The sequence below is a fragment of the Carettochelys insculpta genome, chromosome 25 (genome assembly GCF_033958435.1).
Source record: "Carettochelys insculpta isolate YL-2023 chromosome 25, ASM3395843v1, whole genome shotgun sequence".
Classification (NCBI taxonomy): domain Eukaryota; kingdom Metazoa; phylum Chordata; order Testudines; family Carettochelyidae; genus Carettochelys; species Carettochelys insculpta.
This window is the reverse complement of record NC_134161.1, coordinates 13,060,605-13,087,301: the sequence shown is the minus strand read 5'-3', so window position 1 is coordinate 13,087,301 and position 26,697 is coordinate 13,060,605. Positions and strand designations below refer to the sequence as shown.

General features: G+C 49.1%; 1 protein-coding gene across 2 annotated transcripts in view; it reads right to left on the bottom strand.

Annotated features, from left to right (window-relative positions):
• Window positions 1-278: 278 nt before the first annotated feature.
• ADAMTS8 (ADAM metallopeptidase with thrombospondin type 1 motif 8) overlaps window positions 279-26,697 on the bottom strand; it is a 40,839-nt gene continuing 14,420 nt past the window's right edge. Inside the window, exons 2-9 of one of the 2 annotated variants that reach the window (XM_074977133.1) lie at window positions 19,417-19,656; window positions 18,167-18,299; window positions 16,783-16,950; window positions 15,771-16,069; window positions 12,529-12,712; window positions 11,550-11,722; window positions 11,260-11,435; window positions 279-6,899 (exon numbers count right to left, since the gene is read on the bottom strand). In XM_074977133.1, the coding sequence (XP_074833234.1) occupies window positions 6,167-6,899; window positions 11,260-11,435; window positions 11,550-11,722; window positions 12,529-12,712; window positions 15,771-16,069; window positions 16,783-16,950; window positions 18,167-18,299; window positions 19,417-19,656 (2,106 nt within the window). In that variant the 3' untranslated portion in view covers window positions 279-6,166. The remainder of the gene's footprint in view (window positions 6,900-11,259; window positions 11,436-11,549; window positions 11,723-12,528; window positions 12,713-15,770; window positions 16,070-16,782; window positions 16,951-18,166; window positions 18,300-19,416; window positions 19,657-26,697) is intronic. The other variant, XM_074977134.1, reaches the window with a different exon arrangement.

Genomic DNA, 26,697 nt, shown 5'->3' with positions numbered 1-26,697 from the left:
AAGGTTGAAGGGAGAGAAACTCATGTCAACTTTCCCCTTTTAAGACAGACAAGTTAGCTGAACAGATATGTCGATTTTATCTATGCAAGTGGCATAGCTAAATCACATATCTGCGGTTGAATTCCACATCTAGTATAGACATAGCCTATGTGGAGGGAAAAAAGGAAAGGAAAAAGGGGGATCAGAAATAAGGCTTCTTTGTGGGACATATAAAACTCACAGAGGAAAGTATTGCTGAAACCAAATCTATCTAGTGAAAAACAAAACGGACAGTGTGGCTATTTCCAGGAAGTCCTTTATTAAAAGCTAAAGGCTAGCATTACGATTATCCATTACCAAAAGGTTAACAAAACAAAACCCAGGATAAAACAGGAAAATATTCTGTGGTTTAAATAAAATTAGAATGTTTATTGCTACTGGCTTGTTAGGATTACAAAGCTTGATTGGAAATCGCGTCCTGATTTGCACACCAAAGAGCAGTGAGACACCAGTTGTGTAATTAAGCAGTTAGAAAGATTAGTGCGATTCCCTCCCCTACAACACCACTGTGGGTGTAGGATGGGGAGAGGGGGAAACACAGCAGCATGTTTAAACACAAATGGTTACCCCTCCCTTTCAGACAGCGACTGTACAAAACAAAAATTCATAATAAATATCTTACATAAGAGGCTCAGTACACTGCTACAATCCTTCACTGAAGGGAAACATATATACATATTTCTCTCTATATATATCCTGTATATAACTTATTTGATGTACATCCCCATGATTGCTACATGTTCTAAGAGAAGGATAGGTCAGGAATTCCAAAATAATCAGCATCAATGAAATGTATGCATGTCTGCAGTGAAATGCCTGGGATCAGAACATGCCACAAAGATGTTCTGATCCTGATCCAGATTTTGTGCTGAGAGTGAATTTCTAGTATCTACAGTCACTGGGAACGTGAGAACAAGAAACCAAAAAGGTCTGCTTAAAATAGACTGAATTGCCACGGGCATGAATGGAGAACTGGCAGGTTTCCTGCCCTTGTCACCTGGAAGTGAGTTTTACTTCTCCGTGGTCATCACTAGACCTCACGTGTTAGCATCACGCTATTAACCCTCAGTAGCACGAATGCAGCTGCTGTAAAGAATTCCCACTTCAAGCGTAGAGATATGGGCCTGTGCCGAATAAAGTATAAGACAGCAGAGTGCGAAGGCTTGCTACAGTCACACTGCAGTATCAAGGACCAATAGAGCACACCTCGACAGCATGGTTTTGACCATTTTACAGCCCACTGATGCATTCTCCCCTTCAGTGGCATGATCCAGTGAAATACTTAATCTCCCACTTAACTTTAAACTCATTGATGTCTCGGGGACTACTCCCATGTTTAAAGCTGGATGTATTATTCAGGACCTTGTGAAATTGTGGCCAAATTGTCCTCTTAGACACTACTAGGATTAAGGGGAATACAAGTGGAGCTAGAAAGCAATAGGGAGATCATTGAAAATATCATACTGATTGGGATTGGTCGGTAACAGGGAACTTGCATGTGCAAGAAGTTTTAGCTAAAGAACTTCACCATGAACATATGCAGATGGAGGAGGCCTATTTGCTTGCTTAACTTCATAGTTAGCATGTGTTTTCCTTCACACATTCTTGGGGAAAGCAGAGTTGAAAATGCTGGCCAGAGTGGTCATACTGGGGAACTGTGGGACACCTCCAGGAGGCCACGAATGTCAACTTTCACAGGGCTGTGTCTGTGCTACCCAAAAGTCAATCATGCAAGGTTGAATTTAGCATTACTCCTTGTGAAAAACAGAAATACTGAAATTGACCTTAACACCCCTTAAAGCCTGCGGAACAGGCTTGGTTGTATGGATTCATTGTTAAGAAAATCAGCCTAATGTGCCTAACTTTGACCTAAATTCCTAGTGTAGACCAGGCCTATGACTTCAATGTTTGACTTATCTCAGACAGGTGCAACAACTTTGGAGAAAAGACACACCATTGCTTTTGAGTTAAACACATGCACACGTGAAGGAGACTGTAGCAAAGCAAGAAAGCACAGCTTCAGCACTCAACTATGGGTTGAAGCGTGCGACAGCGTTTAAATACCTGGAGCTAGAGTGGTGCGTATTCATTAGAGAGGGGCCTGACCTGCACCCCAAACTCTGGGGAAATCCGGCATTGGCTTCACACTCTGCAGCTGTCCATTTTTTCCATCAAGGGGCCTACTAGAAATTCCTGATCTCCAACCCCGTGAATTTTTTGGAAGCCTGGATCCCGCTGTGCACCCTCTGGCTTAGGTTCACTTGTTTTATACACCACGTGACATAATGCAGAAGGACGCTATTGAGTTCACACCCTGCTCCGCACACGATTTTCAGATCACAAAGTCCCATGTCTGAAAGAATTTCCCGAGATGTTTGCGAGAGGGCAAACTTGAAATTCAGTGGTTTGATTAAAGGAAAGAATCAGATCAGCAGGGATTTTCTAGTCTCTCCAGCCAACTTCCAGGATAAGAATAAGTTCAGTTGGCTTCTGTGGGAGTTATCCATATCCTGCTGGAAGAAGATCAGGGCTTGAATGTCCTTCTTACTCCACCTTCACGTAAGAGTTCAAAGTTCAAACCGCTCTCTGTAAGGAAGTATCAGCGTTCTTAAACTATGTTCCACAGAACACTGGTGTTCCGTCAGCAACTCACAGGTGCGCCGTGAGTGTTGGATGCTTTTTTGATGTCACGCACTGATGGTACATATTTTCTGTTATTAAAATCAGATACAATGTCACTTCTTCATTGCTTTGATACCTTATTAAATTACTTCATTTCGGTGTTGCTGCTTATGTTGCTGTTTGGTTTTTTTTGGTCTGACAAAAATTTTGTAAAGAAAATGTTCATAGGTGTTCTGCATAAAACACATTCCTGTTTGGCGTTCCATGGTCTCAAAAAGTTTAAGAAACACTGATCCAGATCCAAACACCAATCTTGACTAGGCCACACATTCTGATGTGGATTTTGAACCCCTAAATCATGAGCTTTCAGAGCTGGGATTTTCATTCAGCCCCGTATTAAGACACTGGTTGAGGTATTCAAAAGCAACCAGAGGATTGGGCCACCCAGCTTCTACCTAGGTCTCTAGATTATGCAAAAGAATTATTTTAGCACTTCCCCTGTTCCTTACATTAAATACACAGCAGCCATCGGGCAGACTTTTCTTATTTTCGGGATGAACAAAAACAGGCTGCTCTTTCACTGTCCCTCCTCCATTCCAAGGTGGGTCAATCCTCTTTCCTCTTTCTTTGGTATGTCTGTTTAATGGGGCCTTAGGCAAGGATCTCCCATTTATGCAGACCAAGCTAGCGAACTGTTAACATTAGTCTTTGCAGTGAGTGGGTAAAGGCCAGGGAGCCCCTTAGCAGCAGCACATGTAGCATCATTTGTTTGAAAAAATCACTGACCACAGGAAAAAGGGTGACCCTATCACGGATGTCGTCTTAGGACCCTGCCCCTAACGAAGTCCCAGAGCACATTCTACCCTGAGTGCTAGCCCCAGGAAGAGCAGCTAGTCAAAGATGCAGGACTCAGTTTCTGGAATAACGTTAACTGTAGCCCCAGTTTCTCTGAGGTCAGAAAGCACAAAGCCAGGCATAGAATCCAGGATTTCTGCCTCCTAGTAACCTGCTCTGCCCACTGTTCTGAAAGGGAAACACTGCCATGCCCCTCCGTAGAGTACAGACTTTGGTTTAGCGAGGAAAGCCTAGAAGTGAATACAAGGAAAAGAGAGTCACTAGGTCTGAGAACGCCCCCTCCTTACCGAGTAGTTTTCAACGATCGTAGGCTCTTATTCAGAAGGAGGGTCATGCAACCCTGCTTAAGAGCCACACGAGAAGCTTAAAGAAACAGACAGACATTTGGAGACCCTCTTAGTTCTCTGTGGTTTGTTGCAAACAATTCCATGGAAGCTGCACACAAGAGAGAGACAAGCTGAGCGCCTCAAAGAGGTGAAACATGTTTAAGCGTCCCCAAGGTAGCGAAAAGGGAATGTCTGGGTAAGATGAGCCTCCCCTGTTGAGAAATGTAAAAATTGGAAATTTTTTCCTGCAGAAGCACAAAGAAGCTTCTGGTCAGTCTCACTGCACAAGTAGCAAAGGGAGTTTGCTTCAAAAAGTCAACGTTCAAAGACTGGCCAGGCTTCTGCACTAGGGACAGATAATTGGGTAGAAGAGAAAAGATCGGGCCATGTTACTCAGCTCTTGCAGCAGCTGGAGAATAAAAACTCTAGTCTTGGGAGAAGATGTTTTAGATGTAGTCAGGACTGGTCAGGTGGGGGACAATACCAGGGCAAAGTGATGGCATCATGAAAGGACATGTGAAAAGGCCTGAACCAGAACTTCACAAGCCTCCTCAAATATTGTGGGGCTCAGAATCCAGATGCAGACCTGACTTTAGCAAATGCACCATGTCTTCAGTAGGGGTTGACCCAAACCCCATCGGTCTCGAGTTTCGGGGAGGCTTGGACTCTAGATCAGTGTCTTCTCTGATATTTTCCATCCATGGGCAGAATCAGTTTTGTTATGTGCACCACTGATAGAAACACATGTTGCCAGCGGTGCGCACTCTGTGAATCAGCTGGGCAGCACTCGAATCTCTCCTGGGTGGCTGCCCAAGTGCTCAAATTACAGGGAACACTGCCCTAGACCCAAGTTTGTGGATTACCTGCAGAACTAAACATGCAGCTGATAAATTACTCAATTGACAGAAAACCAAGGAGGGCCTCTCGGCAAGGAAACACTAGCTCGCACCCAAGTGGAGAGAGAACATAACTGAGATGCAGCATCCCTTATACTATGTAATACACGCGACTCTTCACTTCCAAAGCACTGCACTAACCTTAGCTAATCCCCAGGACAGCCTCATTTTACAGAGGGGGAATCTGAGGTTCAGTGACTCACCTAAGGCTGCCTACAGGCATTTGTGCCCTTTAGACTTGGCCCCTGCTCACAACCCTCTGCCTCCTGTGACAGGTCCCTGGCTGCCTGTGCAGGCTAACACGGAGAGCCGGCAGAGCCATTCACCTCTGCATGCACAATGCTGGATTTGACTTCACAGGCTGACTCTTCACTGGGCATCTGTGCATGACTGAGGGGCCCACTTTGACCCCTTTCCCTCCATTTGTCAAGTGGCTGGCTGGCTAGATGTAACCAGCTGGCCCTGAACAAGTCCCCTGGCGCCAAAAACCCCAAACTTTGGGATAAAGAGGGCTGAAATCCGAGCCACAACCTACATCCAAAGTTTTGCGAAGGGGCCCAGCTTCAGTCGGGCTGAACCAAAGCCCCCGCTCTGAACACCGCTGAAATCAAGAGCAGGCACAGGGGCCAGATTGTGCAGACTAAGCCCCTCTGCACTAATGAACCCTACTGGAATTTACCAAATTAGTAGAAGGTCGTGTTTAAAGCTTCTGGTCCCGTCCATCTTTTCTGTAGAGCAGGGGCGTTCTAGCTGTGTAATGGCAGTGAGATCAGGCCCTTCACCCCAGACAGGTTGCAGAAAATACCTGCATCAAATTCAGGGCTGCTGGAATGATTTGTGTGGGGGCTGGGTGGTGCTGAGAGGCACTGAACTAAACTATGAACCCTGGATGCCATGGAAACCACTCGGCGTTGGGGCGAGGGAGCGCAGCACCGCCAGCGCCCCGAGTTCCAGCACCGAGGGTTGAACTTCTGAATTAGGAAGCCACCCCACTAACCTACCCCTCAGCCTCCTTGCTGAGGCATCTCCGAGGTGACAGATGGTGTCTCCTGAAGGAGACTTGGGGGGTGTGGCTGAAACTCAGGTTGTCTTTTTTGGAAATGGCCTAGAAGAGGATTGAACCTTAAATTGAAGTTCATCTGCTATTGGCCAGTCCAAATAAATCACATGACTCCTCCTGTCCCCCATGCTATCCCCCCCACCTTCCTTTGAGGTAGATGGCTTTGGGCGGGGGATGAAACCAGTAATGAGCAGTTGTTGCGTAACCTCTGTTGGCCTTCCAGGCAGGTCTGCCCCACGAGGCCTACTCAGGTCAGTTAGTGCACATCCACCCTTGAACCCTACACCCTGCTTGACTGGCCAAGCTGGTCTGGACTGGTTAGTAGCAGGCTGCGTTACACGTCTCTGGTGCACCAGCTGAGGCGTGGCTCAGCATTCTTGCAGCATGCACATGGTGGTGGCTGCCTGGGGCGGGGGAGCGCTGCATTTCTCGCGGTCTACAATCTTCCCCGCGTAGTCAATGCAAGTGGCACTCCGCGTCTGTGCTCCCTCGCCGCAAGTTCGGGAGCATGGCGACCAGGGGCCCAGCCGCCATATGGGGCACGGGAGGTCACTGCAGGGCTTGATGTCCTCAGGCTTCAGAGCTTTGTCACAGGTGGCAGAGGCCTGGCCCTCCACATCCCGGCACTCCACCGTTCGCCTCTGCCAGCCAGAGCCACAGGTTTTGGAGCAGGCAGACCAGTCTCCCATAACCCACTGCGAGGTCACCATGGGCTGGATGACATTGGCTGACTTCCTCTCCTTGACCTTCTGCTTGCTAAAGGGCACCTCCTTGGGGATGAAGAAAGAATACTTCACCTTGGGTGGGAAGACCTCACTGGAGACAGTCAACAGCTGGACAGTGAGAGATTCTGGAAGCTGCTGGAAGCTCTGAAGCCGCTCCAGCGTCGTCAGAGAGCCACTGTACTTCAGGATAGTCCCCTTCAGCAGGATGTCTTGCTCCATGGCTGAAATGGCAAAGTCTCCATTCAGGAGGTACCTGCCGTCCAGGGTTCTCAGAGCCAGGTAGTTTCCATCGTGACGGACCCCCCGGTGGCTGCGTTGTTTGATATCAATGTTGGTAGCTCCAGCAGGGATGGTGACGATGTCATTATAGCCATACCTGCGCAAAGCCAGAGGAGATGGTTGTCATCCCAAAACGACAAGCAAACCAAATTAGCACAGGGATGGGACATGGGGTCAGGGCCAGATAAAAGGTAAGTGGGAGACTTTTTCTGAACGAGAGGTGTAAATAAGCAGTACAATCCATCCCTTGTTTATTTTGATAGGAAATTGCCTGTATGTTACACAGTCCCTAACTTTTTACATTGCAGTGGAGCTTCAGAGTTTTGTACTGGAAGCTGGCGTCTGCGCTGGTGCCTCAACATGGGCACAGACACAAACCTTTGAAGGTATGAGGCAGCGGGGGCTTTTGGTATCTGGGAGGTCTCCGTGACAGTTTAGAACTGGAGGGTAAGAATGCTTGTTGGATGCTTCTGCTAAGATAACCAGCAGTTAAGCAGTTAGCGATATTGGTGTTTATATTGCCCTCATTAGGTTTCTGAGTTAATATCTCCTGTGAGATGAATGGGGAAATTCACACTTCTTTTTTTTTTGCAGTCTTTTTCCCAGCTGCCTGCAGATGCAGGCAGAAACCTCTGCATTGGCTGCACTTGGCTCAGGTTTGCAAGGTTTTCAGCCCAACCATAAGAGCTAGAAATGGAATCAGATTCTGGAGCACCAAGTTTCTGCTGGGGTGGATTCCAGAGCAAACTGTGTTGCTGTAGAAACATGGAGTATGCAGGGGAGGTAGGGGCTGCAGTGCGAGCACTGAGTCATGGCTGTGGAATTAAAGGCTTTTAAATCAGGGACTGTCTTTCTGCCTTGTTCGTTGTGTGCTCTGAGCAAACAATTACGACAATTTCTGACAGGTGTGAGGCAGCACACTAGACTCCAGCATCTGGTACAAGTCAGCACCTGTAGCTGACAGGAAGATTTACACACAGCGTTTCAAGGGCTTGTGCTGTGGCTGGCCATTATGTGTAGAGTATTTTGGAACAAAGCCATAGGGTCAAATACTGCTCCCAGACCAAAGTCACGCTCACATCCTGAACTGTGATCTTAATAGGATCTCTTGTACAGTGGACTCTTTCATATCCAGCAGCCCCAGGACCAGGAGGTTGCTGGATAGTCAAATACTCTGGATGACAGAGAGGAATACGTAGCAATGCAAAACACGAAAGAAAAACAGGATTCAATATTAAGAAACAAAAATGTATGCAGAGCATTGTATTTGCCAACAGTAGTACTGTACACTGTCAACTTATCCTGTATTTGCTGCATGTATTTGCATTTACTTTCACTATACTGTACTTACGGAAAACTTAATTCAAATTTACTTATGGTTAAAATGCCAGCTATTTGAGAGTTCCAGATGATAGAATGCTGGGTATGAAAGAGTTTACTATATATTAAATCCTCTGGGCTGTCGTTACCACATTAATCTCTCTTTAGCAAACCACAAACAATTTATTGGTGAATGGACGTTCCATTCATTGCACTCCCTGGAAGGAAACCATTTAGGGAATCTAATTTAATCTTCCCTCCCCGAGTAATCTCTTCACATGGAATTTGATATCTCAGCCCTTTGTTACTCTCTTTCCAAGAAGCCTTTTATATCAGCTTCTGATGGCTAGCATTGCTCTGCTTGAAGTGTAACCCTTCAACACAAAGGGACAACTCTCCAGCTGGTGTCATTTGCCACAGATCTGCTGAGGTCACAGAATCACAGGGCTGGAAGGGACCTCAGGAGGTCATCTAGTCTAGCCCTCTGCTTCAAGGATGATCAACCCCCAAGAAGTCATCCCAGCCAGGACCTTGTCCAGCCGGGACTTAAAAACCTCAAGAGATGGAGAATCCACCACCTCTCTAGGCAACGGATTCCAATGCTTCACCACCTGCCTGGTGAAGAAGTTTTTCCTAATATCTAACCTACACCTCTCCCTCTTCAACTTCAGACCATTACTCCTTGTTCTGCCATCTGACACCACTGAGAACAGTTTCTCACCCTCCTTTTTAGAGCTCCCCTTCAGGAAGTTGAAGGCTGCTATTAAATCACCCCTAAGTCTTCTCTTCTGTAAACTAAACAAGCCCAAATCCCTCAGCCTATCCTCATAGGTCTTGTGCTCCAGCCCCTTAATGATTTTTGTTGCCCTCTGCTGAACGTGCTCCAGCAAATCCACATCCTTTTTATACTGGGGGGCCAAAAGCTGGACACCATGTCCCAGATGTGGCCCCACCAGTGCCGAATAGAGGGGAACAACCACTTCTCTAGATCTGCTCAAAATGCCCCTGCTAATGCACCCAAGTATGCCGTTAGCCTTCTTGGCTACAAGGGCACACAGTTTACTCATATCCAGCCTTTTATCCGCCATAACCCCTCGGTCCCTTTCCATCGTACTGCTGCTGAGCCAGTCGGTCCCCAGCCCGTAACAATGCTTGGGATTCTTCCACCCCAGGTGCAGGACTCTACACTTCTCCGTATTGAACCACATCAGATTTCTTTTGGCCCAGTCCTCCAATTTATCCAGGTCACTCTGGATTCTCTCTCTACCCTCCAACGTATCTACCTCTCCCCCTAGTTTTGTGTCATCTGCAAACTTGCTGAGGGTACAATCCAGTCCCTCATCCAGGTCATCAATAAAGATGTTGAATAACACCGGCCTCAGAACAGAGCCTTGCGGCACTCTGCTTGAAACAGATCGCCATCCAGATATTGAGCCATTGACCACTACCCGTTGGGCCCGACCATCAAGCCAGCTTTCTATCCATCTTATTGTCCAAGGATCCGATCCATATTTCCTTAACTTATGGATAAGAATGTTGTGGGAGACCATGTCAAAAGCCTTGCTGAAGTCAAGGTATATCACATCCACTATGTCAGTGGCGCTATGCTGATTTAGGTCTCGACAATAAATCTCACCCATGTTTCGGGTCTCTGAACCATTTCTGTTGGACTTATACTCTCAGAATAAGTACCGCGTGGGTCTTGTGGTAGTTCTATGCACGTGGGTTAAATTCAGCCTTTTGCTTAGGTTGTAAAAACCTCGACACACGGACTCATTTTTTTTCTTTTTTTAAATTTGTGCTTGGTCGGGCACCGAGCACAGCATAGCAGCACCAAATGACATTTAACGCAACAGGCATTGCTTGGGTTACATAGTGTTGCGCAGAGACAAACTTTGCAAAAGTTTTGTGGAATTTGGGGCAAAGATAAACATCAGAGGAGCACTTGGCTGGATTCTGAGCTCATTTACGCTAGTCTAAATCTAGGTTAACGCTATGGAAGCCAACAGAGTTTCATCAGATTTATAGTGGGGCAAACCAGATCAGAATCTTCCTGCCTGACAGGCAGTTTAGATTCTCACCTTCTCTGCCTGGCTGCGGGGGAATTGTTTCAATAAACTTTCAGGTTTTCATGATATTTTTAAACAGTTGACATTCAGAGGTATTATTTTTTAAAGAAAACAAGAAGGGTTTTCCTGGTGTTGCTGCCACTACAATGCAGCACTTGGACAGTACAGAAAGCGTTAACGAGTAAGAGACAAAACGTGAGACTGTCCGGTCTGGGTTTGCCATCCAAGCCGATTCAAGAGTACAAATTCAAACAAATGGGGAAGAATAGCCAAGATCAGTGTTTCTTAAACTATGCTCCCTGGAACACCAATGTTTTGTGGATGGCTCGCAGGAGTGCGTGAGTGTTTGGAAAAAACCACACTGATGGTCTATATTTTCCGTTATTAAAACTAGATACAGCAGTGAAGAAGTAACACTGTGTTACCTGATTAAATGACTTTTTTTTAGAAAACATATGTTATTTCATTTTTATGGTGTGACAACAATTTTTGGAAGAAGATTTTCACAGGTCTTCCGCATAAAAAATATTATTGTTTGTGTTGCGTGGTCTCCAAAGCTTGAGAAACACTGGCTTAGATGTTTAAAATTACTTCCCATTTCATAACCTGACTTGCTGCTAGTTGTGTGGGTAAAGAACTATGCTTTTAGTAACGTGTCCATGGGGATTCTTCCCTCAGCGATAGCCTGTGTGAATGCTTTAACTTCAGAGAGGCTGCAGAGCGAGGAATGGGTTCCACAGGCTGAATTCTGAGCTGCTGTACATTAAGGGAGTTCCACCAAAGTCCTATCTCTGGGTTGCCCCTGGGAAAAAGTGACTATGTATTGTAATTAAACTCCTTTTCTCTCTGGGCTTGAGCCTGCTCCCATAGAAGTGAGGTAGCACACCTGTCCGGGGTAGACCCTGAAAGGAGCTGAGTGAGGATCAGCTCCATAATGAGGTGAAAGCAACTTCCCTACGAACAGTCCCAAGAGAGACAAACCTCTCTCACTCTGTGCCCCTCTTATGCTATGACGACCACCTGTTGCCGCCCGGGATTCCAGGAGATGGCTTAGACCTCCAGACTTACTTGGACCTGTTGAGTGAGCCGGATATTTTCCTGCATGTGGAACCATTGCCACCGCACACGCCGCACTTGTCCAGCTTCTTGGAGGAACCAATGACGTGGTCGCAGCCAGCCTTGATGCACTGACCATGGACACAGATGGAGAGGCTCTCGGGCCCACACAATGTCCCGTCGATCACCTGGGCCATAAGGAGCAGACAACAATGAGACAGTTCCGTGACCCCGGCTGGAGCATTTCACTCACTTACAGTCCAGGCAAGGACAAGAGGAATAATTAAAGACAAGTGGCTTACTTTGGCCTCAAATACTTTGAATTCACTCCTCCCTTTGGCTCGGCAAAAGAGCTTGCAGCGGTCCCGGGGGGACACCCCTGAGTACTTGGGGACCCATTCCAGCAGCTTCCCATCCAAGTCAGTGAAGTTGTAGCTGTTGTACTTTTCGCACTGCTGCTCTCTAAAGCTCTTCCCTGAAAGGAAAGGAAAACATGACCCCGCAGCTCCCAGGCAGTCGCTCCCCTGCAAACAGTGTTCCCTGTAAGCTGAGTGTGTGGGCGGCCTCCCAGGAGAGCATCAGATGCCACCCATCTGATTAGCAGAGCACCCACCAGCAGCAGCATGTGTTTTTATTGGTGGTGCACATCTGCCCATGCCTTGGTGCACACAAAAATTATTCCACCCTGGATGGCAAAAATTAGAGGGACTGCTGTCCGCAACCCAAGAGCGGCAAATCATTTGCCTGAAATCTTACAACGGGCACTTGGTCCATGAGCCACCCTTGCTGCTTGGCCATGCATGCCCCCTGCGAGTGGCACTGCTCGCCCCTGGGGCTGGGTGGACCCCCCTTCCAGAAGGCTGTAGCCGATTACCCTGCCAGTGGCTTTTGGGGCAAGGGTGACTGGCTGAACAGGCTGGCTGGTGGCCCTTGGGGAAAGGTGGTTTTGGGGAAAAGGCTTACTGGTACACTTGGGATGGGAAGCCATGTGCTGCAGGCACCCAGAAGCCGGGTGATGGATGTGCTGGTTGCCTCAGCATCAGACAGAGCCCTCCCTTGTCTCCCTAACATTCCGCCACACACTGCCCGGCAGGCAGATCTCTGCAGACAGGCTGCAGCCCTCCCTAATGCCTCGTAAATTACATCGATAGCTGCACAATGGCTCCTTTCATGTCCAGCTGAGCTCCCCCGCTGGGAAACCTGGCCGTTCTCGCCGGAGCATCTGCAGCCAGGGCCAGGGCATTGTGCAGAGGGAGGTGTGGTTTGCAAAGAGACAGTTACCGTCTGGGGGGCATTCCTCTGTGCGGCATGACTGATATTTGGCTCTCTGACCCTCGCAGTATTTTCCTCCGTGCTGAGGTGCTGGGTCATTGCAGCCGCGGTACGAGAAGTGCACTCCTCCTCCACATGTCCTGGAGCAGGCTCCCCATGGGCTCCAGGGGCCCCAGTTCCCATCTACCACCAGCTGCAAAACATCATGGAAGGCCCTCATTAAAGCAATGAAATAAAATCAGTAATAACCTTTAGCTCTTACCTAGTGCCTTTCAGCAGTAGATCTCAAAGCGCCTAACAAGGCAGCTCAGTATCATTATCCTGTGATGGGGTTCGGGGTCCCCCAAGCTCTGCACTGGTCCGCAGGCAGGAGTGACTCTCACTCAGCAGGAGAACAGCGGGTTTATTAGCCGACAGGACGCAGCATTGTATGGAGGAGTCAGTACAGCCCGCAGAGACAGCCAGTCAAATCCATGTTGGGGAGAGGAGGCCCCGAGGGGCCGCCAGAGCTGGGGCCATGCCCCCTCCTTGGTCTTGCTCTCTCTCAGCCCAGACTAACTGCTTCCCAAATCCCAGTTCCAATTCAAACCCCTCAGGCTCCACCTCCCCCTTTGTCTCCAGTACCCCCACCCTCTGTGAGCCACTCACACACACACACACAGGTATCCCCCACTGCATCACATATCCTCTCAGGGAAACTGAGGCACAGGGGAGGGGAGGGACTTGCCCAAGCATTAGGCCATTGACCACACTGGGAATGAAGTGAGGTCTCCTGAGTCCCAGTCTGGTGCACTGCCCACTAGAGCTGTTCAGACTGAGGCTTGCCAGCAGCCTAATGGACACAAGGAGAAATATTTCCAAGGTACACATGGCAGCTAGGAGCCCAGCTGCCAATAGGCGTTAGGCTTCAACTGCTGTTTGTGCCCCTTTGCCCCACTGGAATGAGTGGGAGCTGGGCACACAAGTCTCCAGGTTGACTTTGCAAATTTCAGCCTTAAGCTTGACACCCAGGTCACCTCCCTCACCGCTTCACCAGCAGTTATGCCAGGCGGGGGGGCATCGCTTGTGGCTCTGGATGGGGGTGTGTGTTAAATTTTTCACAGCCAGTGGTAGGGCTGGTGCAGGGAAAAGTTCTCACCTCCAGAGCCCTTGCCAGCTCACCACAGCCCAGCTTTGTGGTGCTACTGAACCACAACATTCCACGCCAGAAGAAAAGCCAGTGGTCTGCTGTAACAGCAGCCCCTGACTGGACATGGAGCAGGCCAGGGACTAACATCAGGGCCTGAACCAGAGGCCTGGACCACCCCTAGAGCTGGACAGAGAATAGAAGCGGCAACTCCTGTCCTTCAGGCAGCTGTCATTATACCTTTCAACCTCACACAGGATCAGGGCCTGGCTCTCAGAGGGGATGAGCACCTAGTGACATCAGGGGCCAAAGTCCTGGCCCCACGGGTGTCACTGTGCGTTCTGCTGAAGGCCAGGATTTCATCCCATGGGAGCTGGGAGAGAGGCAGGGACAGTAAGTCTTGGCCAGGCTTTGAGTTTGTTTTGCAATAGGGATTGACCTGCGGATGGGGGTGGGCTGTTAATGAGCCTAGGGGTTACATTACAACCTGTTTGTCCATCAGTCAGTGTAATGTAACAGGGGCCGCACTGGTAGGTTTCATTTCTAAATAGGGAAATGTGGCAAAAAGGCATTTGACAAAACCCGATGGAGGTAGAAATATTTTATAAAAGACACGCAGCCAAGCCATGCCGTCAGATTGTGGTTTAAACATGTCCTGTGGGGATTGCAACCCAAACCTTGCAGCATCGCAGGAGAACCAGACTGGAAACAAACCGATGGTGCCCAAGTGAAATCTTTACTTCCCTTGTGCTAGCCGACTGAAGTGCAGGGAACAAACAGTGAGCAGCAAGAGGGAAACACAATTTTGACTGCTTGCGTGGTGACTGGTTCCCAGACCCTGTGCTCAGGAGCAAGGTCAGGAAGCTGGAGGAATCCCACCAGAAGAAAACTCTTGTGAATTGTGATTCAGTCTCGTGATTTTTATCCTGACATTGATCCTGTTTTGTAAATATGACGGGTAAGTAAAGGACTAAAGCACCGGTAAAATGACCTCCTAACGGTGACTGAGGGCTCTGATCTACCAGAACACTTATGCACATGCTTATCTTTAACAACCATCAACTTTAATGAACCGATTCTTGTGCTTACAGTGAAGCGTGTGTTTCAATACTTTGCTGGCCTGGGGCCTGAATCGGAAGTAGCTGATCTCCAGGTACATTCCCAGCAGGGCAAGAGAATGACTCAAGGGCACAATGACAGTCTGCTCAGTCTAGTTCAGACTAGCAGAACCCCTGAAGAAATCAGTGCAGGGTTAATCAAGGAGCTGGCCTGGTCCAGCCCAGGCAGCAATAAAAACTACTGCAGGGTAAAATGTGACCAAAAATAGACTCACAAGCAAATCAGACCAAATAAAAAGATATGGGCCCTTCCTGGATGCCGGTTAAAATGGACTCAGATAAACCCCTGGCCCTCCAATTTCGTCCTATGAGGAGCTTCGTTTATAAATCGCTGGACATGCAAGAGTCCAGTTCTAATTGGCATAATCCTGAACCACAGACTGGACTGCAGGATCCACCAGTTAACACTCACATCTAGACTATTTGCTCAGCTTGTCTCTTTCTTGGGAGCAGGGCAGGAATTGTTTGGTGTTTGAGTTCGTTGCTCTTGGACGTAGGCAATGAGGAAGCAGGGTCTGAACAAGAGGCTGGGAGTCAGGACTTCTAGGTTTTATTCCCGTCTCTGCTAGAGACTTCTCAAGGGGCCTTGTGCAAGTTTCTTTGTCTCCCTACCTCAGTTTTCCCATCTGGGTTGATGACACTTCCCTTGCCCTCAGGGGGAATCATGAAGGTTAAGCAGTGTATGTAAGAGCAAAGTACTGATGCTACTTGGATTTCAAGCTATTTGTGACAGACGCTGTGTTTGTACAGCACCTAGCACAGTGAGGTTGTGGGTCACAACTAGGGCTCCTAGTGCTACCATAAGATACATAATAAAAAAACAACAATGGTAATATGGCCTTCAAGGCTGCGCAACACCTAAACCTCACCTCCTTTTTAGAGAGAATGGCTGATAAGAAGATCACGGCAGACACCAGAGGACACAGCTCATCAGCCTCATTCTTGCAGAACAGCCCTTTCTCCCAGGTGGAGATAGATTGGCTGATGGGAGAAAGATGTTCTGTTACCTGGGGCTTCCTTGTGTCTCGTGCCACACAGCTGCCATCCCAGCACAGCCTGCCGGCTCCACAGGGGGTACCGTCTGCCCACGGCAAGCTGCCATTTTTGGTGTGACACAGGGGCTCCTTGGTGTCCATTCTACACCACAGCTGCGCACAGATGTCCTCGTCCGTGGTGTTGGGGCAGTGCCGGAACTCTTTGCCGAAGATCTGCTGGCACTGGCGGTCCAGGTCGTACAGGGCGAGTTGGCCTGGAAGGTCTGTGGGGAGCGCGATGGGTTCGGCCGGGGCATCAAGCAGACAGTCACCTGGTCAGAGAAGAGAGCAAAGCAAAGTGAGGCTGGAAGAAGAGCTGACTGTTCGCCGAAACCATGTCCCTGGGCTCCATTCTCCTGCTGTCTGGCAGGGCTAATTCTACTACCCTGACATTGTCACTGATCAGTGGGCATCGAGTTTATGCCATCAGCATCCTCCGGTGAAGCAATTCCTCAGCAGCCACTGGCTGTGTGAACCTGCCCCAGCCCCGCTTGTTCCCTAGCATGGCCCCTGCAGTGCGGGCTGTTAAAGAGAGGTGAGCACTGAGGAAAGCGCATGGGGAACGCTCCAGCCCACGGTGTTTGCGGCGGAGAGTTTACAGGCTGAGCAGGTGGGTAAAAGACTGACACGAGAGCCTGCAGGCCTCTGACCTTCTCAGGCTTTGCCTGGCTAGGATATCAACTAGGGCCCACGGCGTCCCTTTCCCAGCTTGTCTGTTCAAACTTGCCGTGGCACTTGGCCTGGCCAAGGCTCCGTTAGAGATGGCGTCAGTGCACCCAGCTGAAGAGGAAGCAGGGTTATCAGCAGGGCATTGTTGCCAATGGCTTATAGGTGCCTACAGATGCAGGGAAGCTCACAGTGGATTTTCACAAGCACCTCAGCAGGTTAGTGGCATAAATACGTCTGAAAGTCTGCCCCCAGGTGACCCATCCTGGCAGGAGACCCAGGGTTTGGAGCAACCACTGGGTACTGAACTGATTCCTACCATGGCCCCCATCCAGAAACTCTGTGAGGTACATGGCGCTGCAGGGGGACCAGGGCAAGGTCTTGTTCAAGTGCACGAAGAGGGGAGCCATCATGTGGTGCTTTCCAAGGGGCCCAAAGAGCCGCTCGCAGGTCTTGGAGTCATCGTGGGGCATGCTTAGCACGTGTCCTGGGAGAGGAGAGAGCCTGAAAGTTAGCACACCATCTCCCTCCCCCGCCATCCTCAGCAGCCTACCTCTTCTGCGAATGCACCCTGACTGGCCTGCGAATCTTCCCACCCTTCGCAGGCTGACAGCCTCGCTGCGGGTTGAACCTTAAATGGGGAATGCCCACTGGCACGCACAGGGATCCCATGGGGAGCACCTCCCCTACGACAGGTGTAAGCCAGGTGTGAGCAAAACCTGGCGTGTCCAGAAAAGGGGATGTCCAGTGAGATGCAAGGGGGAGATCCCATGACCTGCAGCTCAGCCCATTAGCTTAGAGTTCCCCTGTATTTGCTTGTGTCTGCAAGGCTGCTCTCCCAGTAGCGATGGATCCAAACATCACATCCCACACGGCGGAGTGTGATCCATCAGGCTCAGTAACAAAGCCTATCAATACCGCCTTCCTCCCGCGTGTTTGAATTACAACACACGAGATCGGCTCCCACGGGACAGAGTTGTAAAAATAAACACACGCCAGTGAAAAAGGGAAAGGGCCTTGGACTCCTTGGGCCAGAGCCTCGCCACGTGAAAATCGTCAGAGCTTGACTGAAGAGGGAAAAGAGGACATTCGGTGTCATCATCTTGTTCTCCCTGCTTAGGTGTGCTGCCCCTGCCTCACACTGGCTCTGCCTTGTCTATTTAGCTGACGAGCTCTGTGGGACAGGGCCACAACTGGGCCACGATCTTGACTGGCCCTTCGACGCTAATGCAGTAAACATGATTTAGAACAGCGGTGGGAAAAGTACCCACAAAGTTACTTGAGTAAAAGCACAGCTGCTTGGGGGATGGGGCGTGTGTGCTTAAGTACAAGTCACTGGTGTCCCTTTGGAAAACTTCTTGAGTAAAAGTCCACATTCCCCCACCCCCACCCCCACTCACATCTTGATTCTCACTCTAGTATCCAGTTGCAAAAGCAGCTCCACTTTAATCCAAGTAACTCTGGGGGTACTTTTCCCACCTCTGATTTATAAAAACAATTGCAGTCGATGGAGCTACACCAACTTACGATGGAGTGGTGCTGGTTTACACCAGGGGAGGTGCTAGCCCTCCCAGCTAAACTGACCCCCCAACTCAAGAGAGACTCCAGTGCCGAGACGCTGGAGCTACAAAGGCCCTGCCATGGATTCTGCCGTGGTGGCCAGGCTGGCTGCCCCGGAGTACATGCTGTACAAAATGAGTCACCTAGCTCGTGAGCCAGGGTGTAGGCAGCCTGCAGACCCTCATCTTCAATCACGGAGCAGCTTTTGTTGGGGTCGCACATGGTGCCGATGTCAGCCACGCCCAGGGTGTCACAGCTCTGGTGCCCACAGAAGTCCTGTGTTGGAAAATGGTGCCAGGTGAAATGGAGTAAAAGAGAGCTTGGGTCCCTATGCACTTGCTTCCTCACTTTGCGACACAGACTCGTAGCCTGTTGACATTTGTAGGGATCACGTAACAGGCCTGAGGCCTACTCTAACTTCTAATTTGCCCTCCATGTCAGCCTGTGTCTTCCTGCATAGGTTGTTGAAAGACCGGTCTACATCTCTCTTCTCGTGCCAGCAGGTGGTACTAAATGGTAGGGTGCATCTAGACTACATAGAAGATTGACTGGGTCAGGGCCGATCTTCTGGAGTTTGATTTTGCGTGCCTGGTAGAGACGTGCAAAATCAAACTGTCTGGGGTTGGCAGTCGACTCCTATATGCCTCATTATCGTGACCTCCTTCTGTGAAGATGGCCAGGTAAGTCGATTGCAGATAAGTCGATTCTAGCTACACAATACCTGCAACTGACTTACCTGTCTAGCGTAAACCAAGCCTTAGATTCAAATCTACCAAACACTCTCCTGCTCGAGGCCAAGACAAAATACACTTCTCGATCTTTGCTGTCTATACATCCTATGGTTCTGTGATTGGAAAACAAAGAAGGCAAGATGAGGGCTATTGACTGACTGCTTTGAGGTTACTGGAGCAGCTGGCTCTCTGAAATTCCCTGCTATGGGATTGGCATGACAGGGGGTTTCCAAGCAGTTTTCACCTCTTCCTTTTCTCTAATGTTCTGATTCTCTAATGTTTGCTGGGCACTGGATGATGGACCAGAAAGAAAATACTTCCTGGAGAGGAGAGATAGACTCACGGGTGTGTGTGGAGTGGGAATAAGGAGACCTAGTGAAAAATTTTCAGTTGTGTCTTGGGATCCCTGTGATAGGTTGGACAACATCATGTCAGCTCTCCCTATCACTGACATGGGGATAATAGTCTGCATTCTCTTTACAAGATAACAGCTGTGGGGCAGGTGCCATCTCTGAGTAGGGTATGTACAGCACCTAGCACTCTTAGAACATTGGACCAGAGGAGTAGAATTCTGCCCCCTCCTCATCTCCCTCTATGCTCCAGTCCACACCCAGGGTAAATCCCAAGAAGATTCTGGTCCCTCAGCAGCTGAGGCTACAGACCTGTCTGGTCAGCAGGACAGCAGTGTCATAGTGTTCCGGGTGACGGTCACTAGCAGGGTTAAAGCTCTGTTGCCAGTTGCAGAAGTTGCGCAGGGTGAGCCCTCCATTATCGGACACTTCTGGCCCAGCCTTCTCATCTTCCACCACCAGCACCTTCACCACCACCAAGCTGACCGAGTTCTTCAGGCTGGGGTGCTTGTAGATCTGCGCAGCCACTGACATCAGGGTCAGAATGTGGTTCTGAAAGGAGACAGGCAACCAAAGGGATAAACCTCACTGAAGAAAGGCTCAGGGCTTAAAGCTTACAGTGTGAACCCTGCCACTTTCCCTTCCCCCTCAGGGACACCAGTGAGGGTTCTGCTGAATCATGGGCACTAGGGTGGAGCAACGTCACCCTCATGCAGGGCCAATTGGAGGGGCCAGGAGCCCACATGGCCTGGGCCTCAGATTCAAAGGGGGCCTCAAATTCAGACTCTTATTAAATTGGGGGCATTTGAGAAGTTTTGCAACTTGTTTTTATGCACAGTCCTCAGGAATTAGTGCGTTTACACAGCAAAAGGCTAGGCAGGCTTTGGCTAAACAAACATCTGGCTGCATTCTGCCCTCTCTTTTTTTAGTGCCTTATTTGGTACTCATCTTGCTTTCTTTCCGTCTCTCTTTTTAATGGCTTAGGGGCTCAAAAGCTGGAAGTGGCCCCAGGCCTGTCTGGACTTCTGAGAAGTTCTGCCTTCACAGTCACTTCCTCACCATCTAAAGTATGCTGGGGACTTAGCTCCATCCCCAATACTACCCAGGGGCAGAATCTGCCATTGTCCTGCACCTTGGGCCTGAAATGCTTACACTTACTGGTGTAAATGACACACCAAGGTTCAAGAGAGGGAAAAGCAGATCCTCTAGACATACGTGTAGATCAGCCTATGACCGTATTGCCTTTGGTTTGGCTTGGAGCACTGCTGATCTGCTGTACAGCAAACACCACACTGCTGTCTGCAGGGGCTCAGGAGAAGGGTGTTGATGGCAGGAGGGGTTATGTTTGTGTGTTCTCATTGGCCGCATGAGCCACACCCTCATTTTCTAACCCCAGCGCGCTGAAGCCAGGAGCCAACCCTGGGACCCACTTCCACTACGTATTTTCCATCTCAGTGCTGTGTTTATAACCCCCACGGATCCGTCTGACACCAAAGCCTGCGGCTCCAAACTACAGGCCTCTGCTTGGGGACGTACAGCAAGAACATTAACTAGCTGCAGTAACAGGTTGTTAACCTCTGTGTCAGCGGTGGGCGACTTGTGGCCCATGGGCTGCATGAGGCACACTGGGGTTCCCCCTGGCTATCCCCCAACACCCGCACCAGTTGGTGGCTGTCCAAGCTCTGCAAGGAGCAGGGACAGAGTGTGACTCAGCAGATGCGTTGTGCTCTGAAAGGGCTGGGGAGGCGTAAGTGTGGGGCCCCGGCACAGAAGAGGCGCATGGGGGGAGCGGGACAGAAAGGGGGTACATGGGCCACATGCAGCCTACTGAGATGGAGGAGGGCCATTCCTGCCGCCCGCTTACTAATGGTGGTTGCCCATCGGTGCTCCATGTGGACCTGCCCCTACAGGAGGCGTGACATGTGCTCCATAAGCAGGGCAAAGACACATCCAGCAATGCAGATGCTGTACGACTGCAGCAGGTAAATCAATGTACTTCTGTCCATTTCAGTGAAAAACACCCATTTTCACTAGCTGAGAATCTGGCCCCCCAGGCCTCACTCTGCTGCTGGCCTTTATACTCAGCTCCAAATATGTGCTCTTTAAACATGTTCTCCACTCCTGAAGGGTGGTCGGCACTCCTGGCCCCCGGATGCGAGTGCCGCAGGAAATAGCTGAGTTCCTTCCAGCAAGCACCGAGTGCTGCTGCTTCAGTCCAAGCCGCATGTGGGCGTTATACGCCGGTGTTATTATTTGTGAATGGGATTTGTTCCTATAGCACTTGTACAAGCTGCCAAGTGTTCACTCTGGAGTTCCTTCTGCTTGGGCGAACAGGAGAGCCAGAGGTTACTTAATACGTCAAACACTCCAGCAACGTTTAGGTCGATGTAAACATCTTATCAGTGCGTTGAAATTCCTCCTCTCTTTGGCACCGTCTCACGTAATCAGATTCATGAGAAAAAAATGCAGTCATTACACAACAGCCTGAGCCCTGGGAAAGAGACCTCTGGTGGCTCCTGCGTCTCTCCCCCACGCACATGCCATCTCACCTCCGCGACTTTAGCATAATGATCGAATTAGGTGAGATTGAGACTGAAGCCCTGAGTTCTGCCCTCTCTTACACCAGCACCCATCCAGAGCCGCTCTGAAGTCAGCGGAGCTGCTGCAGATTTACACCAGCACCTGAGACCAGAATTTGGCACTGCGAGTTTAACAGCCTCAGCTCTGAGTGCTTGGGCGACCGCCCAGGAGAGAGTCAGGTGCTACCCAGCTGGTTAGCAGAGCACCCACAGAGGGCAGCGTGTATTTCGACTGGTGGTGCACATGCCTTGGTGCATTTAAAATCGTTAACACCTATGGATGGAAAACATTAGAGGTTTGTAGTACAGAATGCATCAAGAGCTTTGCCTCAGGGGAGAACAAACAGCTTGCAAGGCTCACAGCCTTTCCTGGGCCAGTGGTTTGCATGGGATTAGCCTAAGCACCATTTGCTTAGAAAAACAGTAAGACTCACCAACACACACACGTAAATCAGTGGGCGTGATGGGAATCTTGCTTGCATCCCGGCATCCAGCGGCTCAGAGGTCTTGTCACTACCCAGAGCCTTTGCTGCCCTTTGCAATGTCCATATGTAAATAATGTAGCCAATGAGTTTCATCACTCAGGATTGCAAGGCCCTTCACAAAGGCCATGTCTATGCTACAAAAATAACTTTGAAGTAACAGATTTCGAAGTTAAGCGTCTACGTGCACCCTACTTTGAAGTAGGGCACTACTCCATTTCTGGGAATGGAGTAAAGATGTCGAAGTTGGGCTCCCTTACTTCCAATTTAACTTCAAAGTAAGGGAAAATGTGTGTAGACTCTCTGCTGGCTACTTCAAAATAGCTGTTAACATCAAAGTTAGTTCCTAGTGTAGACAGACCCAGACTGTGTGGGGAGGTCAGCCAATGCTGATAATGCAGCCACTTCTGGGGTGGAACGAGAGTGCTGTTTAACAGCCACAGTTCCCAATACCTAAGGACATGAAGCAAAGAATACCACAACCAACTGAAACCTCAAGGGTGGCAAGATTTGGGAGGTGGAATTTAATTAACTAAATGGAAATTTGGCTGACACGCTGGAGTCAGCAGATCCCTATTCGTATGAGAAGTGCCACTCCTAATTAGCGAAATGTGGGCAGGAGCATGGACGCATGTCTCATCTGAAAACCTGGTTCATTGGGGCCCTCTTGAACCACTACTATATAAGCAAGATGTTCCTTTAGCCATTCGGCAACATTTAGTTTATCACAGATTAGCCATGTGAACATGTGCCTAATTTTAGTCAAATTCATTCCATAACGTTACAGCAGATACCAGAATGAGTGAGGGGCACGTTCCCTAGCCTTGTTTATTCAGACTGGCCCGAGTTCCGTAACGTGCCATGCACTCAAGCACACAGCAGATTTAGCAAAAAATTCGGCGTCAAAGTGAGGAACAGGCACTCAGCCGCGCCAGTGTTCCCAGCAAGTTGAGCGCTTCCATGGCCACCCAGGAAGATTCTGGTGCCGCCCAGCTGATTTGCAGAACACCCGCAGCTGCTGGCAGCTTCTATTGATGGTGCACATCTGCACATGCCTTGGAGCACGTTACAAAATTTATTCTACTCATGGATAGAAAAAATTAGAGGGAGCACTAGTCTGCAGTGACCTACTGTCATTGTTCCAGGTGAAATATGGGAATTCTTTATCTCTGCCTCAAGGTAAAGTCAAAGCGGACACCCGAACAAAGCTGTGGAATAATGGATCAGAAAGAGGCATGGATATTTCACAATCTGGGGTTGAAGTTGGCATAACATTTCTTAATTTAAAGCAGAAAGCTCCCGAAAGCACTTCAATGCGTATGCGAACCACCCAGGGGTTCAGAACACCCACCACTGAAATGCAGCCGTCTCTGAGGTGCAACATGGTAGCTGCTCAGTAAAATACTGCAGTGATTTGAGAGCTGCAGTAACAAGGGAGACTGGAAGCACAATGAGAATTTTGAAGGGTCTAAAAATAATTACTTCTATGAAATATGGCCCAGACATCTCAGTTCCTGCAAACAGGGCTAAGAGATCTTTTCCGAGTTCAAAGGCCCAGGATATGGGAGCATAGTGTGCTGGGGTAGGCTGTGTGGAAGAAGGCTAGAGTTAAGTTCTCATTTCCTCCCTGTATCTGCAAACACAGGACAGAACTGGAAGGCGAAGATGGGAAGGGAACTGAACAAACAGCTATTTAGTGAAGATTAAAAGGTCAAATTCACTTGTTCCACCATCTGGTGTCTATTTATACCCATGCTCAGCCTTTGCAGCCACACATACAGTTTCGGCATGCAAGCAAAGGTTTCAGCTGGCCTGGGTTAGGAATCTAGCTGCTCTTGGGGAAAAAAGGAAGCCACCTGCATAAAGTCCATTTGGCTGCCAGAGCCAGTGCAAAAACCCACTGCAGTCGGAGGGAGTCCACAGAGGCTGATCGCTGCATTTTCTCAGTTGAAAGCTACATTTGGAGTTGTTGGAGCCTGCTTATCTGCCTCCCTTTCCATCACCTCTAACCCTTCCAGTCTCAGTGTTAATGAAGAAATCCAAGGTGAGGTTTAGCTTCTCTTGATCATTAGCGCTCCATGAATTCCCCTTCACGGTGTCTAAGAGGGAGGCAGTGTTAGATTCAGAACATGGGTGGGATCAACCTTCAGGGATGAGATCTCATGAGGTTAAAGTCTTGTGAGCCAATCGTTGCCCTCTGGGATGGCTTTTGGGGATCGGGAGCATTCTTGTGAGATTTCCACCAGCTTGCTCAAAATCCTGCTCTCATGGTTTCACTCACATCTTTAACAAAAGCCACACAGCTGGTCCTTTCTGAACCTGGCTCTGACGGAGAATTAAATCTGGAGGGGCAGGTCCCAACCTGGCAAGATGAATTTGGATCACTATCAAATTCTCAGGGGAAAGAGAGAGGGCTCTTCCCTCCCCCAGGGCATTGGTTCAGTAGCCTGGCTGGACAGGTGCAGCAAGATTTGGCCCATACCACGATACAGAGAACACTGCAAAGTTGAAAGTTTCATGCTGCCCAGCAGTGGTTGTGGAGCTGTGACCACCCACTCACTGCAACTGAGAGCAAAACAAATTCCATCCAAGCCACTCAAAGGAGAAAGAGACTGAATTGTATTCAGCGATGCTCACTTGAAAACACACCAGACTTAAGATGTTACATGGTGCCTCGGTTCCCCTGTGGGAATGAAGTTTCTTTAGATTCCTACTGATGTGCTTGGAGGTCTCTGGCTGACATACTGCAGACGCATAGATACAGATTATTACTAGCTATAACTTTTATACTTGGGTAGTATTAACAACGCCTGCTCAGCTGAGGTACAAAGCACACAAACTGCCTTTCCAGTGAGGAATGCAAGTGACTTATTGGTCATGTCAGCAGCTCTGCAGCTGACTCACGTGAAAAGCACAAACCATTACAGATCATGAGATTGCTACCAGGGTACAGCACGCCACGGGGGAAGGAGCTGAGATGCGAGATAACAATGCAAGTGGGTGTAGTTAATTTGTTCACATGTCAGGGTTTCATCTGACTAAGAATTCTTGCAAAACTCCTCTGCACACATATCTGCAAAATCTTCTAAGTATTATTTGCGGGTAAGAGTAAAAAGCTGAGTAACGCCATGCGCACTCATCTCCTGTAAAGTTGTGGGAGGTCATGCACACACTGCACCTGATTTGTTATGGCTGGGTTATTTTTACAGGACACATCCTCTCCAATCCATTTGGTTATTGTAGGACCTACGCTCTGAGCTGCTGTCGGAGGGCTGCTTTTTAGGCCAAACAGCCAAACTCCAGTTTATAATCACAGGGTTTACTGGCAATGATTCTTCTTCTAAGATGACAGCATTGGATGGGAAATAAGCACGGGGAATTGGGTCTCCAAAGAGAAAATGGGAAGAACACAGACGGCTGGTTTTTAGTGCTGACAAACCTGGAAAGAACCTTTAAAAGCCGAGTGTAGCATCTTCCCCCCCAGGAGTAAGCGACAATGTGCAATTATGCAGAGAGGAATTTGTATGGAACTTGCTCCCCACCATTTGTCCCTACTGCTGTGAAGCAAAAGTTGCTTCCTGCTGCTGTTGGTGCATTAACTGTTTGGCCTGTTTCTCAGTTAGTTGTGGCACTGCAGTGGAGCTCCGTGGCAGATGGCTCAGCTCCTGCTCTGCAGCACTGAGGGCTGGCAGGAACCAAGAGGACATTCCAGCCCAGCTGGAATCCCTGGTGGGTGGGGAACCGGGCAGCCTCCTCTATGTTTAACAAAGTCCCTGGGAGCTCCTGCCAGGGCCTTGGCACCTGGCTCTCACACAGCACCTCCTTTGGTGGTTTGATGGCCAGGCCTGGAATTTCCTGGTACAAAGCCAGGCCATGCTCAGTCAGTAGTGAGCGGCGTGTGGGGAGAAGGAAAGTGAACCCTGGTCAGGGCTCCTCTTTGCTGCTCTGCTCATATTCCTCTCAGCCCTCTTGGTCCTGCACATGCTTTCCCATTTCCCTGTCCTCCCCCTCAGCTCTGTCTCTCTGCCCTCCTCGTCCTCTTTTCCCTCATTCCACAGAATCACAGAAGCCTAGAATTGGAAGGAACCTCAAGACAACATCAAGTCCAGTTTCCTGCCCTCATGGCAGGACCTCGCACCACCAAGCTCATCCCTGTTAGATATTCATCTAACCGGCTCTTAAATATCTCCAGTGATGGAGATTCTACAACCCCCTCAGGTAATTTATTCCAGTGTTTAACTACCCGAGAGTTAGGCAGTTGTTCCTAATGTCCAACTTAAACCTCCCTCACTGAAAATTAAGCCCATTGCTTCTCATCCTAGACTCAGAGGCTAAGGAGAATAATTTTTCTCCTTCCTCCTCGTAATACCCTTGAGGTACTTGAAAGCTGCTGTCACATCCCCTGCCAGCCTTCTCCTTTCCAAACAAACCCAGTTTTTTCAGTCTTCCCTCATAGGTCATATTTTCTAGACCTGTAATCATTTTCGTTGCTCTTCTCTGGACCCCCTCCAATTTCTCCCTTTCCTTTCCTA